Source organism: Actinia tenebrosa, unplaced genomic scaffold (assembly GCF_029948245.1).
Source record: "Actinia tenebrosa isolate PJP-AT-01 unplaced genomic scaffold, QUT_ActTen_1.0 PGA_scaffold14__42_contigs__length_11649687, whole genome shotgun sequence".
Classification (NCBI taxonomy): Eukaryota; Metazoa; Cnidaria; class Anthozoa; order Actiniaria; family Actiniidae; genus Actinia; species Actinia tenebrosa.
This window is the reverse complement of record NW_028292574.1, coordinates 474,218-487,730: the sequence shown is the minus strand read 5'-3', so window position 1 is coordinate 487,730 and position 13,513 is coordinate 474,218. Positions and strand designations below refer to the sequence as shown.

General features: G+C 44.2%; 1 protein-coding gene across 1 annotated transcript; it reads right to left on the bottom strand.

The window, feature by feature from the left end:
• Positions 1–3,020: 3,020 nt before the first annotated feature.
• LOC148911117 (uncharacterized) lies at positions 3,021–12,717 on the bottom strand. The gene is made up of 2 exons (XM_089029553.1): positions 11,341–12,717; positions 3,021–3,583 (listed from the first exon to the last, which is right to left on the bottom strand). The coding sequence occupies exons 1-2, from the start codon at positions 11,765–11,767 to the stop codon at positions 3,576–3,578; spliced, it is 435 nt and encodes a 144-aa protein (XP_088885679.1). The 5' UTR covers positions 11,768–12,717; the 3' UTR covers positions 3,021–3,575.
• Between the last annotated feature and the right edge of the window lie 796 nt (positions 12,718–13,513).

Genomic DNA, 13,513 nt, shown 5'->3' with positions numbered 1-13,513 from the left:
TTCAGATAAGTGGCAAAGTTATTCTTGTCGCTTTCCAAAAAGACGATCATATATTACAGGGGACAAGTCCCCTTCTAGTGATCTGAGCGCAGCTCAGAGCAGATACGCTAAAGCTACGCCTCCCGCCAGCCCTGCGACTCCTACGAAGACCAACTCACTATCTTTTTGTTTCTTAGAAGGCTGGTAGTAATTCTTGAACTGAGGCTTTCTTAACCTAAAGTCGGGGTGTGCTTGCGCATAAAGTTTGAAGGCGTAGTCTGTGTTTTCGAAGTTCTTATCCGCCTGCATTTTGTCTTGGTAGTTCTTGTCCAACCAATCCCTGTAAGCCTGTCTTTTTTCATTCCAAGCTGCCACGTCCCGCTGATATTTCTCCAGCGCTAAATCATGCCTTTTCCTTTCTGCGGCTAATTCTCCGCTTTTGTCACCTCTGACTAATCTATCCAAATACTGACCACCATAATTAGCTCCAGTGAATGCTAAAGCTGCAATAACTCCACCTGCGATTAAACTAGCCATATATATTACACCGTAGGGAGGTACTTTTCCTTCCGTAGGTAATCCTTTACCATGATAGCCCCGCCTACGGCAGCGGTCATCTTAGCAAAATTAGCGAAGCTCTTGCTTGGGTTTTCAGTAAAGTCTTCTTTGAGCACTTTCTTACCTACCCAACCAATACCCGCAACGATGGAAGTAATAATAGCTGCTTCTTCAACAGTTTTCAACAACGCGGTCGACATTATATTACAAAGCGAGAAGGAAATCTGGGTCGCCGCGGCACGTGGCGACAAATTTACTCCATTTCAGGGATCTTACTTTTTCTAACAGCTGGTTCCACAGGTGCGTGATATGTTGGTGGTTCTACCTTTTTCGTAGCCCGCCATTGTAAGTAGAGGCTGCCTGCTGCTATAGCAACTCCTAACGCGCCAATGACGTACCCAGGATTAATAAAGGATTCCTCTTCCTCCACCTTTTCTTCTTTCTTTGCTTTGTTCTTTTTATTCATCTCTGCGAGCTTCTTTCCCGCGGCAACTCTACCTGGAGATTTAGCCTTGGTGATTCGTCGCTCCTCTACTTGAGGGGTTTCCTCCGCCTTCGATTCTGGTTCGCTCATTTATATCTAAGGACTTGAAGGACTTGATAAGTAACTTAAGACGACTTGACTAAGTACTTAAGGATGACTTAACTAGGTACTTGAGGCGACCTGGGTAATTCCCGCGAATGACTTGACTAAGTACTTGATAAGTCACTTGCAGGTACTTGACTAGGTACCTCAGCAAGTGCCGCCTTGAATACCCTTTCGACTTCTCTGTCCTTCTTGAAGTCCTTCCAAGACACCAGTACCTCCTTCAAGTCGACGTGCTGAGCTACGTGAAGTGCCACAGAGGCGACTGCCATTAACTTACCGCACTTCAAAGACAACCACCCACAGGTTATCTTAAGTTCTTGGGCGATGACATAGTCCTCGCTCATGTCCTTCCGCAGTTGCTCCACGTCGTCTATGGGCAGTGCAAGTCCAAGCAATTTAGTTGCAAGTCGGATAGCGGAGTCTGCGACGGCGTCTCTGGTCTTACTTGCAAGGGCAGCCTCGTACCTCTTATGGAACTTCTTAACCTCCTCTTCTGACAGCTTATTAACCTGCTCATGGGTAAGTTCCTTACCTATCATTTCTTTACACTTCCCAGAAGACACAAGGATGTTGAGTTGTTCCTTGAGGTTACTTTCATCTAACTGCGTGGGGACTTCATCTAAGAGCTGCTCAATCTCCATATACATTAACGTCATAAGGAAACCTCAAAGAGAAGATCATCTTGGAATGTTGGTGCGTCTTTAAATGCCGCATGTATTCGTGTAACTGTTCCTTGGATATCTCACCACCGTAGTCGCTTAAGATGGTTTCCAGATCAGACTTACTGGGTGTATAAAATACTACGAGAGAGCCTATGTTTTCCCTAAAGGGTTTAGAGACACTGGTAAGCTGCTGCGAGAGTAACCAAACGCTGATATTGTCATGCCTACCGCTGAAAGCGAGCTTCACTAATTCGGAGGTGCGCTTTTTTACGTCGTCCCCGCAGGCGATGTCGTCCAGTATGAGTAAAGTCTGCGTATCTTTAGGGAATTGCTTGTGCCAGAACTTCAAATGGCTGGATAACTCGTTAGGGTCTAAAATATCTACGAAGAAGTCGTCATCTTTCACTCCTATACCCGTCCAGGTGCGGTTATTCACGTAGGTGGGACAAAGCAGCACTATGTAGTCAAAGCGGTATCTAAAGGGTCCTAATAGCTGCTCTACCACGAACTGGGTCTTTCCGCAGCCGGTGGGTCCTACTATCAGAGCATTGCAGGGAATATGATTCGGATCCATTATATATACAATGGACCCAGTGGACGCAGTAAGAAGGATTACCGCCGACGCAAAGGATAAAAGAGACACCATAGAAATGCAAAGGGAAGAGATAGACCGGTTAAAAGAGCGCGTACAGGAATTGTACGATGAAATGTGTGGTCTGAAGCGTGCAGAACGGTTTGGCGCGCTTTTGACAATGGCGGGCTGGGCTAAGGAGTCCATTAAGGACTTCATTCGATATCCCCCATAGATATATGGACTGCATTACGTGCGAACTACCTGCTGACTGCATCATCGTTACCCCTCCGACGCCTCGTAAGAAACACAGCTGCTGTCACTGTAATAAGGTATTCTCTGAAGAAGACTTCGTTGGACATTGGTGTCCCGCGGATACTAAAGCACAAAGGACTTTAGACGACGTTCGAGAAGAGTAAGAGGTCGCAAAGAAGATCTTACTAAGCCCCAGCAAGAGGAATTAGCATAGGTCTTTCTTTTTTTATCGTTATTTTGTTAAATGCTGCAAAGAGGTCTCAAGTAAGGGCCTATCTTTTATTGTTATTTTGTTAAATCGTCACGATCGAAGAATGGTTAACATGATTATCTTTTTGCTGGTTTCAACAATGAGAAAGAATGATACCTCATATTTTAATGGGGGCTTAACGAGGTGATGATAGAAGATAGATCCTTACTTGAGACCTCTTTGCAGCATTTAACAAAATAACAATAAAAAATAAGGTGTATATAATGGAGTGCATGCGATGTAATAAATCTCTCAGCAGTAAGCAGCGACTGCAATACCATCTTTCCAAGAAAGTCTGTCAGAAGACCGTAAGTACCCTTTGCGGTGACTGCGGTAAGGAACTGTCCACTGTACAGGCCCTACGATATCACCGCGAGAACAGAGTCTGCCTAAAGACCGTTGTCTCCGTTGCGATGAACCTCACTTCGAGGAGAACTGGCATAAATACCGCTGTCGTCGTTACCACCTCGAAGATGTCGTCTGTGAAACCCACGGAGACTTAGCCGAACGTTGTTGTCCCCACGAAACCTCCCGGGTGCTCACGCGACGTAAGAAGGAAATAGACCAGACCTTCGTATGCTTTGACGACGTCGAGGGCGTGAGATGGGAAGACAGGGAACACTGGGACGGCATTTGCAACCGATGTGGCTGTATACGTAGCGGTCAACATATTTGGTGTTGCCTGTACGACGGACCCAAGCCCTTAGACCATTACCTTGCTGTAAGAAAAGCATGGAAAAATGAATAATATATGATGTTACCTTACATCGCAGCGTTCGCAGGAGGAGCCTTAATTTACCATACTAATTACATGACAGAAAAAATGAGGTCCGACATAGCAGACCAATACTTAACCGCCCATGAGGATGACTAATCACATAATGGATTAGCGTCGGTGCGGCGTTCGATGTCAAACTTCCATCGACCATTCACTTTACCATAGCTGCGTATGTGCGTGTACTCTTCACCTTGGATTACATACCGCACGCAGTCAGGTGCCCATAAAGTGCACTCTTCATTGTCATGCATCAAGATTAACCTCAATCGGTTGATATCTTCAAACATGACATAATTTTTTATTTTGTAAGTTTGACCAACGGTCAGATTACGCCAGTGTGTCTGTTCAATGATCATTATACCTATGAAATATTCTTTGGTGAGTCCTTAACGCCTCCTGCGTCTTAAAAGCCTTAACACACCAAGGACAAGGTACACGAATGCCTTCCGCGTAATGGTCGATCTCCCTACATATAAGGTCGTAATCGTTGCACACCATGGTTAGGTAACCATTTGCCTCGTATTGTGTGAGTAACGCCTCTTGTTTAGGTGATAATACGCCGTTACCCTTAGGCTGTCTTCAACTCCAAGCATAACCCATTATACTTTTTATGTGCATTAAGGACTAAGATGTCGGGTTGCCCCGCCTGATACCCTTTCTGCCAACATACTATCCTTTTGCTAGCTGAGTCCTGTAGTTCTCCAAGACCTGGTGCGAGCAGTAGGATAGGGTGGAATCGACGTATGTAGTTTACGACCTTCTTATGCAGGTCAAATTCATTTTCTATTTTGAATACCAACTTGTTAGGACCGTCAAAGCGCCGCTCTATTTCATACTTACCTGTTTTCCTGAGGGTAGGGAGAACGTCACCTAACACCCATTTTCTGAACTCCTTAGCTACGGACTTTTCAGATCCAAATATTAACTCATAAAGACCCATTTCAGTGATGTAAACGGAATGTGGTTGCGCATTAAGGGTGTCAGTCAGATTTACACCCTTTATAGACCTCAAAGTTACCTTGTTTTCCTCTGAGACGTGATCAGACGCCGCTTTTCTGGAATTTACGTAGCCCAAGGCATCAGCCACGGACTTTGCTTTGAAATAAAGTTTATCGCCTTGCACTATGCATTGCAGTTTGGTGTTGTTGTTTTCGAATACGCGAAGCATTATATACGTAAGGGATATTTTATCCTTTCTTGGATGAGGGAGCGCAGCGCGCGAATCAATACGCAACGCTCTTTAGCTGATTCATTTCTACGCTCAACTGGGCGTCAGACACCACGAAGATGTATGCGTTGATCTTGTCTGAGTCGCCTGCGCTAGCGTTTAAGTCACGCTTGATTTCCAGGGTAATGCCGTCCTGGGTATTTACCAGACGCAACCCCTGTCCATGTAAATCCTCGTCGTTGGTGGTTCGCATGTCAATCCACAGTGCATACTTATTGGTAAAGAACTCACCGGGTGCAACTTGATCCCCAAACTTTCTTTTTATTTCCCTGTAGATGTCTGAGGGCTTCATTCCCTGCGAATACACCTTATTTGGAACTCCATTGATGCTAATCCCGACGTTGGTGATGCCGGGGTTATGAAAGGCTTCAGAGTCGCGCTTACCGGCTTCATAAGGCTTAATAAATACCAACATCAGCCCCGTAAGACTACGACGTGGTAAATTAATGCTCTGAGTAATTACCGCGTCTGTCTTATCCAGGAAACTAAAGGTTTTGTACATTACCGCGTGGTCGTACAAGAAAGCCTTTCCAGCACTGTATTCCATGCCAGCGCTACGTGCTAGATCTTCGGAGTGTATGGTTTCATACTGCAATTCCAGGTTGGTAATGGCGTATGGATGAATACTTCCCGACAACGCAGTGCTTAACCCGCCAATGATGTTAGCCATGTTGGCTAAGGTCACTTCAAACTGCAACTCACTCAACTGTCTAGGATAATAAACCCCGTGGCTGGTAATAGCCTCAAAGTCCAATGGTATTACGTATTTAGTACCATAGGCTGTCTTGATGGCCTTTGCATCTGCCACGTCAGTTGCGTCGCCAGAATCGGTAGGTTGTGTCTTGGTGGGAGTCCTAACCTTACGTAATATTACGCTACCGATACCCTGCTCTATTTTTTGTGCCCTTTCGAATGCAGTCAGCCACAGATCTTTGTAGGTGGTGTACAGGTCATAGTTGTTTAAGTCTAAGAGGGATTCCCCGGCGAACTTTACGCGCATCTTAGAAACAATGTTGCGACCAAGGTTGTTAACGATAATCCTTTCATCTGTGGGGCTTGACTGCACCGCTAGGTCGAACCTTAAAGCCAGGGTACCAGGAACCAATACTAGGTTATCCGTTAGGCGGGGCACGCCTACATACAGCGTCTCACCTGGCTTAGCGCTAGAAGGCGTGAATGTAACCCGGTGAAAGGTGCGTTCTGCTTTCAGTCCGCCAACCTGCTTAGGTAATATGTTGGGGTTTAACTTTGAGCTTATCATATATAATGGAAGTAGAAGGAACGGATTTTGACCCCACCACCGAAGAAGGTCAAGTCGACATTAACGACGATGAATACGAGTCTTTACTACCTAAAACCAACGACCCCACGGAATTCCGAGGTAACATGGTGCGTCGGTTTGGAAAAAGAGCCCGCGCCGGCTGGATGGCTTTCCTAGACAAATACCGCACTAAGAACCCAGGCAAACCCATACCAGAATACATAAAGCTCGATAACATCGACTTTGGTAGTAACACGATGATGAAACCTCCTAGGAGCAAAACCGCGGAAACCAGCTTTGGTCCGGACGGCAACATCCCCGAAGCCCCCGGCGCTGCATGGCTTAGTAGGGTTCAGGAACAAATGAACGAATCCATGGAAGAAACCCCGGACGACTTTGATAGGATCAAGGAAGAATTCCCAAACTGGGATCCAAACAAAGTCCAAGTAATGTTTGACGCGGATAACGAATGGGGCAGGGAAGTCGTAGTAGCAAGGTTAAATAGGTCTAATGCTCATCCATATGTCATCAGGGACATAAATGGTAAATACTACGCAGATAAAAATATTCCTCCAACCCTTAGAAAGGCATTAGAAGAACCCAACTTACCCGAAAGAATGAGAGAAAATAGTGAGAATATTGACGAAGCCGTCGAAAGAGTTAAGACCATAATGCAGCGGCAACAAAAAGGTCTTGAGGCGATAAGGGAAGTAGAAGAGCTAAAGCAAGCGATGGAGGAAAGGGAAGCAGATTACATACGGCAAAACCGACTACTCCTTGATGCTCAAAAGAGAGAACTTGACGACAAGAATCAACACATATTAGAACTTAGAGAACAAAGAGACATTTCTCTTCGCGAAAAAGACAGCGCCCAAAGGGCATTCAATCTCGCCCTGCAAGACCTGGATATAAGCAAGGAAGAAGCCAAGGACTTACGTACCACCATAGAGGGTTCTTTGGTGGAGCGGCGGCAGTTAGTTGCTGAAATCAACATTAAAGAAGAGCAAATCCAGCAAAGAGATCAGGCCATCGAAGACCTGGAAAAAAACATATCCGAAAAGCAGGAAATAATCAATGACCAGGCGCGCCCCGAAGAAGAAAGGGAGGCAGCCCGAAGGGAAGTAGAAGCCCTTCAGGAGAGGGTTGCGGAATTACAAGCGCAAAAGGACAACCTGGAAAGAGAATTGGGGCTTACCACCAAGGAAAAGGTAAAAAGAGCTCTGGTGAAGTATGGTCTTCCGCTGGCATTCGCGGTCGCTATTTCGAGCGTAGTAGGGGTAATCCTTAACGCGCTTAAGGCTACGGGCGCGGGCGTAAAGAAATTAGGCAATGGGCTGACGGACTTGGGAAAAAAGATGGCAGCCGGCTTGCCTGGGCTGCTGGGTTCGGTTGTTTCCTTGGCACTTAGGGCCGGCGGAGAACTGTTGAAGTTCGTGGGGAATAACATTTGGATCTTGGTTGTCGCTATTGGGGTGGTACTCCTGAAGAAGCTAGGTCGATGAAGGGACCTTGGATTTCCTGTCCTTAGAATTGCTGCGCTCTTTCCGCGTCCTTGATTGAGGATGATGAAAGATAGTATTTGCGCCGCCCTGATAATTTGGGGCTAGCGGCAGCACGCTCATAGTGGAAATGGGTTTATGACTCCAAACCGCATCGATAATATTGCTACCCACGCCAATGCTGTTTATCCTTGCGTGGCCCGGCGTCGACCCATCGTTGCTACCGTCATCAGGAAATATTTGTAACTTAGCATATTTACAATTAATTACCATATGAAACGTGACCGGCGTCAGATCTTCTCCGCTAAATTTGTTTGGCTCCATCGAAAAGTGGGCCGCTCTTCTGCTGTTCGGGGAAGTTCGATAGGGGGGCAAAGGCTCGTCATTCTCATCGACAAGCCTAAACCCCACATTCGCGCTCACTCCCGTGTTAATGCTAATGGTGCAAATGACTAACGCAGGACCTCCAACTTCAACCCACATTCCCATATCAAACCACTCATGCCTTGCGTACTCCTTTACGTCTAAGTAGTGAACGTAATGCGTTTCACTTAAATGCGGATTCATATAATTTAAGAATCACAGATTCTCACAGGCTTAACACTGTAAGAGTGCTGATGGTCGCGTGATTATAAGGTCGATCTCTTTGATCTTCTATGCTATTTATGCACGCCGACGCCGTGTCATCTACGCGTATTTGCAACTTTACCTTCCCATGGCAATCAGCAACCATGTGAAAAGTCCAAACCGAGAGATTTTCGGTGCTGGTGTCGGGCGGCTCTACCGAGAAATGTGTAGGCTCTCTGTTGTTTGTCTTCGCGCGCATGGGCTGTAATACTCCATTGTCGTCGCAGAAACGAAATCCTACGTTTGCATCACTCGCCGTACCAATGCAAATACTACAAAGGATCAATTTCTTACCTGAATAATTCAAATTCACGGACATGCCCGTGACATCAACCCAAGATGCTTGGGTGTATTTTTTCTCGCCTGTGTAAGTCGTATAAACGCAATCTACTCCAGCTACGTAGGGGTTGTTCATCGCCATATATAATAACTCAGACCAATGCTTGCAGCTGCTAGGCCGGCTTTTAGTAAGTTATGGTCATATTCCTCACGTATCGCAGGCATAACCTTCTTTACTGGTTTCTTTGGTTCGGGTTTTTCTGCGTGTTCCTTTTTTGGCTTCTCCACGAAGTGAGGAATGTTCCTAAGAGTGTCAGAGTTCACGTCATTCACCCCAAACTTCATATCCTTAGTAGCTCGTTGAAGTTTGTTGTTGTATCCTACTACAGAGCCAGTATTTATAGATAAATTACTGGGCATTAACCAACAACCCGGGGCTACGGCATAGTCCAGTCGGGCCTTAGAATTTTGTATAGCTAGTTGGTAACGCTGTACGCCCTTGCTAATGTCGCCCTCCAAAATCGAACTTTCGAATAGAATCAAAGCTTCGGCTCGCGTTTCTTCTGCGGCGCCCGTATTTCCCACTATGCTGGATCGGGTGTTTACCTGAGCTCCAAGGATAGAATACACGTAAGCTTCTATGCTGCGGTTTAAACGGGCAAGGCCGGCTTTGGTTAGTCCTTTACCTTCTGGGGGTATGAAATTAAGATATTGCTTTGTTTGCTCGTCGTTGGTAATTTTGATAATCAGTGGATTAGCCCCTGCATACTTACCGCCCTCGTCTTTGAATAAAGGCCCGTCTCTAACTTCCTTAGTGGTCTTAGCGTTTGGTTCAAAGAAGGTGCTACTGTCGTGAGTTTCTTTGTGATACCCAGTGTTCCATCGTAGATTCAATGCATGAACTTCCTTATCACTTAGCTCGTGTCCACCAATCCCCCAATAAGCCCAAATATGTCCCAAACCATCGTTAGCACCGGCAGTGCATCGGAAATCCTTCCCTACAACACCGAACTCCTTACAAAGTCGGTCGTAAGCAGGAACGTCGTATTTGTTATCTCTTGGATAAAACGCAGCATCTCCTGGTAATGCAGTAACACCCATCTCATGCAGTATTCGCCTCACCGTAAAGTGAAAGTGAAACATAAATATCGAATTCTTCATCAAGTTTGCGCTTACCCCACAACCGCCGGTGGCACACCAAACCGCAAAGTTCAACTGCTGCGGCCAATAACGCATATTAGGAGCGCTTAACCATTCGTGAGATTCCTTAGCGGTGGTATGATTAATGGGCACGTTTTTGAAGATATCTCGCACCTTTAACGGAAAGGAATGCTTGTTAAAAATCCGCATGTTCAACGTTAAATCCAAGCTTGGTTGTTCATCAAATGGAACCGCGGGTATCGGATAAGTACTGGTACCAAGCAATAATTCCTTTGACCAACCTTGCACGGGCTTATGTTCGACATATGTTGGCTTAGGCTTATGTTCAACATAACCAGAATTCTTCAGTTGATTGTCTATCTGATTAACCAGCGTAGGTTTCAAATCCTCATTACTGTACATTCTGGAGCCGTTATAGTAAATACCATCGGGTCTTCTTTCGAACTTACTAGCATCCGCATGTGGAAACATCTTCCTGAAGGCCCTCCAGTTCCAGTAATCCCGGTTGTCGTGATGTGGCTGCTCCTGTATATCATTCCCAAAAGCGTCGTACATTAGTATATATAATGGATGTTATACCATCAGCACCTCCACTTTATCCTGATCTACCCAAGGAGGGACCTAACGAATTAAACGCGGAAAACTTTCGTCTGAATAAAGCGAACTTAATCCTGGCTTACTTGGAAGGGCAAACAAAACACTATGAAAAAGTTAGAAAAAAGTACGTTAGAGCCCGGAGTACGCTACATAAGATTGCGATAACTTCCGGCTCCATGTCCGTGGCGTTAACAGGCTCTGGCGTTGCTACTTCGCTTACTGGACCGGGAATAATCGTTGGAGTTCCTTTGGCTAGCGTCGGCGCCGTCTGCGGTATTATTTCGGCTGTTACAACAGGCGTTATGAAACAGTTGTCAAGCAAGATATCCAAGCATGACACGACAATAGCTCTGTCAAGGGCTAAAGTAAATACTATCATTGACCTTGTCTCAAAGGCTTTGCGTGACAGAAAGATAGACAACGCAGAATTCTCGCTTATCTTAGCTGAAGAGGAAAAGTACGAGAAATTAAAGACGGACATAAGGAATAAAAAAACAGTCGTAAAAGATCTTTCCGAGGAATCTCGCAAAAAGATCTACCAGGAGGCAAAAGAAGAGCTTCAAAGAAAGCTTGCTCAGTAAACATCTGCTTCGAAAAGAGCGTGACGGGATTCTATTTACATATCGAACGCCGGCTGTCTGGGTCATATGCGTAATCAAATGTCTGAAGCTATCATTGACGTCGGCACATTCCTGAGCGCCTTAACAACCAGCGATTTTAAAAGTGAATATCGAGTCTACTTTCAAACTTGCTGGTTGTTAAGGCGAAGGGGCATGATCGGAATGTTGTCTATTGTTTTACAAGTGAACAACTCATTGTTCTTCCTAGGCACGCCACTTCCGCCACGTGAAAGTAAAAACCCCACGGTCAAAGCTGTTATCATTATTATGTCGATCGCCTTGGAATCCATCCTAACAGGGGGTGGTTGGGGTCTATTTCATGGAATATTTCGTAAATTACGTCAGGGTAATAAGGAATATCCTTATCCAGCCGACAAAACATCCACTCGGCTTTTGTCATATCAGAAACCTCGGGAATAGACTTACCGGTAATTTCAGAGAAAAGATAGGGAATAGCTTTGTAATATTTCCCTAGTTTTAATTTTTTCAATGTCTTCCGTAGACTTTGTGGGGTTGGCTCTTCTAAATGGTCTATGATTTTCTTCTTTACTTCGTTGTCTAAATATACCGGTCGATAACCTTGGATATGACTCATCCAGTCCCTAAAGTATTTTATTCTTTTGTATGGCGTCTTCTTACGACCTCCGTTGGAATAATATTGTTCCCTGGTAGCACAAGGCGCGGCATTACGAATATTTTTACCACATTCGTAACACTGTGCTGACGTGTCGTCTTCTATTTGCATTTTCTTGTCACAACAAATATACTTATTTGGTGGTGGGGTAACAAACTTGGGTTTCAAGCACTTTACACAGAAATCATAAACAAACTCTTTACAATCTTCGCACTCCATATATAGACTAACATATTTGCGCTGTTGCCCCCAACCACGCTTGGAGTGGGTTGTTTCCGTAGGTGGATTTTTGACACGGGTCTTGCCCGTGTTGAGATTGCGCTGGAACCCCCATTCCCTATACTACTGAGTAGCATGGGTTCCCTGTGGTGATGGAGTGGTCAAGTTGAGTTTCCTGTGGTGTTAGGATTATTTCCAGGAGTACTTATAGTATGTTTTTGTGTTTCCAGGAGAACTAACATAGCACTCAGTTGATGAAATGTATTCAGAAAATCTATTGTCGTTCTATCTATTATATTAGGCATTGGTAATTGTATTTCAATTTATGAATACATTACATACCTTGTTTGCTATGTACACCCTCCCCTTGGGTTCCCTGTGGTATTAGAGTATTTATCTAGGTTCCCTGTGGTATTAGAGTGTTTATCTTGAATTGTGGTGTTAGAGAGGTCACCTCCCTTCCATAGCTAATTGGTAATTGTATTTTAATTTATGAATATGTTAAAGTGCCTATCACCCTTTTTTTTTTACTTTTTCATATCGAAATATAAGCTATTCTAAGAAACCTGTCGAAAGAATTTTTTGATTCTGACGCTTCTTTCTATTTTTTTCGAGCGGTCAAAAGTGCGAAAATAGGAAGATTTCAAAATATGACCGAGCGAGAGGGGAGACTGGGCTAGTGACGTAGAAGGAGCAACACGCTCTTCTTGATTTACAAAGAAATGTATGGGATACTATGGGGGATACTGAAGACGTCCTTGCGTTTCTTGGTTTTTTTTAGAAGTCCTTGGACTTTTAACTACTTTCTTGGGCTTCTATGAGGAAGTTAATTATCTAAAGATTCCATTTCCAGTTCTCATCAGGATTCGTAGCCTAATTTACTGGTATATTAGTGAAGCGAACACAACCTAGCAAAGCAAGCGAGGTGACTGAAGTGAAGTGATTCCGACCCGATCTCAAATATTATCTCATTGGCTGGGAATAAAACTTGTCAAAACCTTAGTAAATACACCAAAAGTACAGCAGCATAGATAGAAATTCCTACCTGGAAATTCCTAGAGTCGTTATAGGGAACCGAAGTTGATAACAGGTAACATTTTACTTGCCATTGCTCGAACTGAGTCGTCTTCGCACCGGATCGGGAATTTATTCCCGGTTTATTAAAGAATAAAACAGTTTTGGTGATTGTGGTAACATTTCAGTGATTATTAAACTCTTAAGAAGTATTTGGTGCATTGCTAAAAGGGCTGTAATGAATGGTTGAGACAAAATTCCCGTACGATTGACACAATAATACTACTATTCACAATATTTTAATTATTTGCTACCGTAAAATGCTCTTCAGATTTTTTACCTTTATCGAATTTCCCTCAATAGACGATCGTTTTATCTTTAAAGATAGGTATGGCTAGATACTGTGAGACAGGATAGAAAACTGATAGAATAGAAAATATTATATTTGACTATGAAGTGAAACCATGTTGACCTGCAGAGTAACAGTAGACTGATGATGTGAAGTGTCACGCACCCTTACATGTAGTTCCTCGACTGAACTACTACAGTATAAATATATAATGCAATTCATGTTTAGATATTTTGAAAACTGTTAAGCCATCTACATTGAAAAAGATTTTGTGAACTACCTGGAGTTATTTCATTGTTTCTGTTATTTACATTTGATGTTTCTGATTTGGAAACGACCTGGAAGAATTTTGCGCGGCACGGACTCACATATTCATCCATAAA

Coding starts and splice junctions, on each gene's coding strand:
- LOC148911117 (XM_089029553.1), bottom strand. CDS start 11,767: ATGGAGTGCGAAGATTGTAAAGAGTTTGTTTATGATTTCTGTGTAAAG.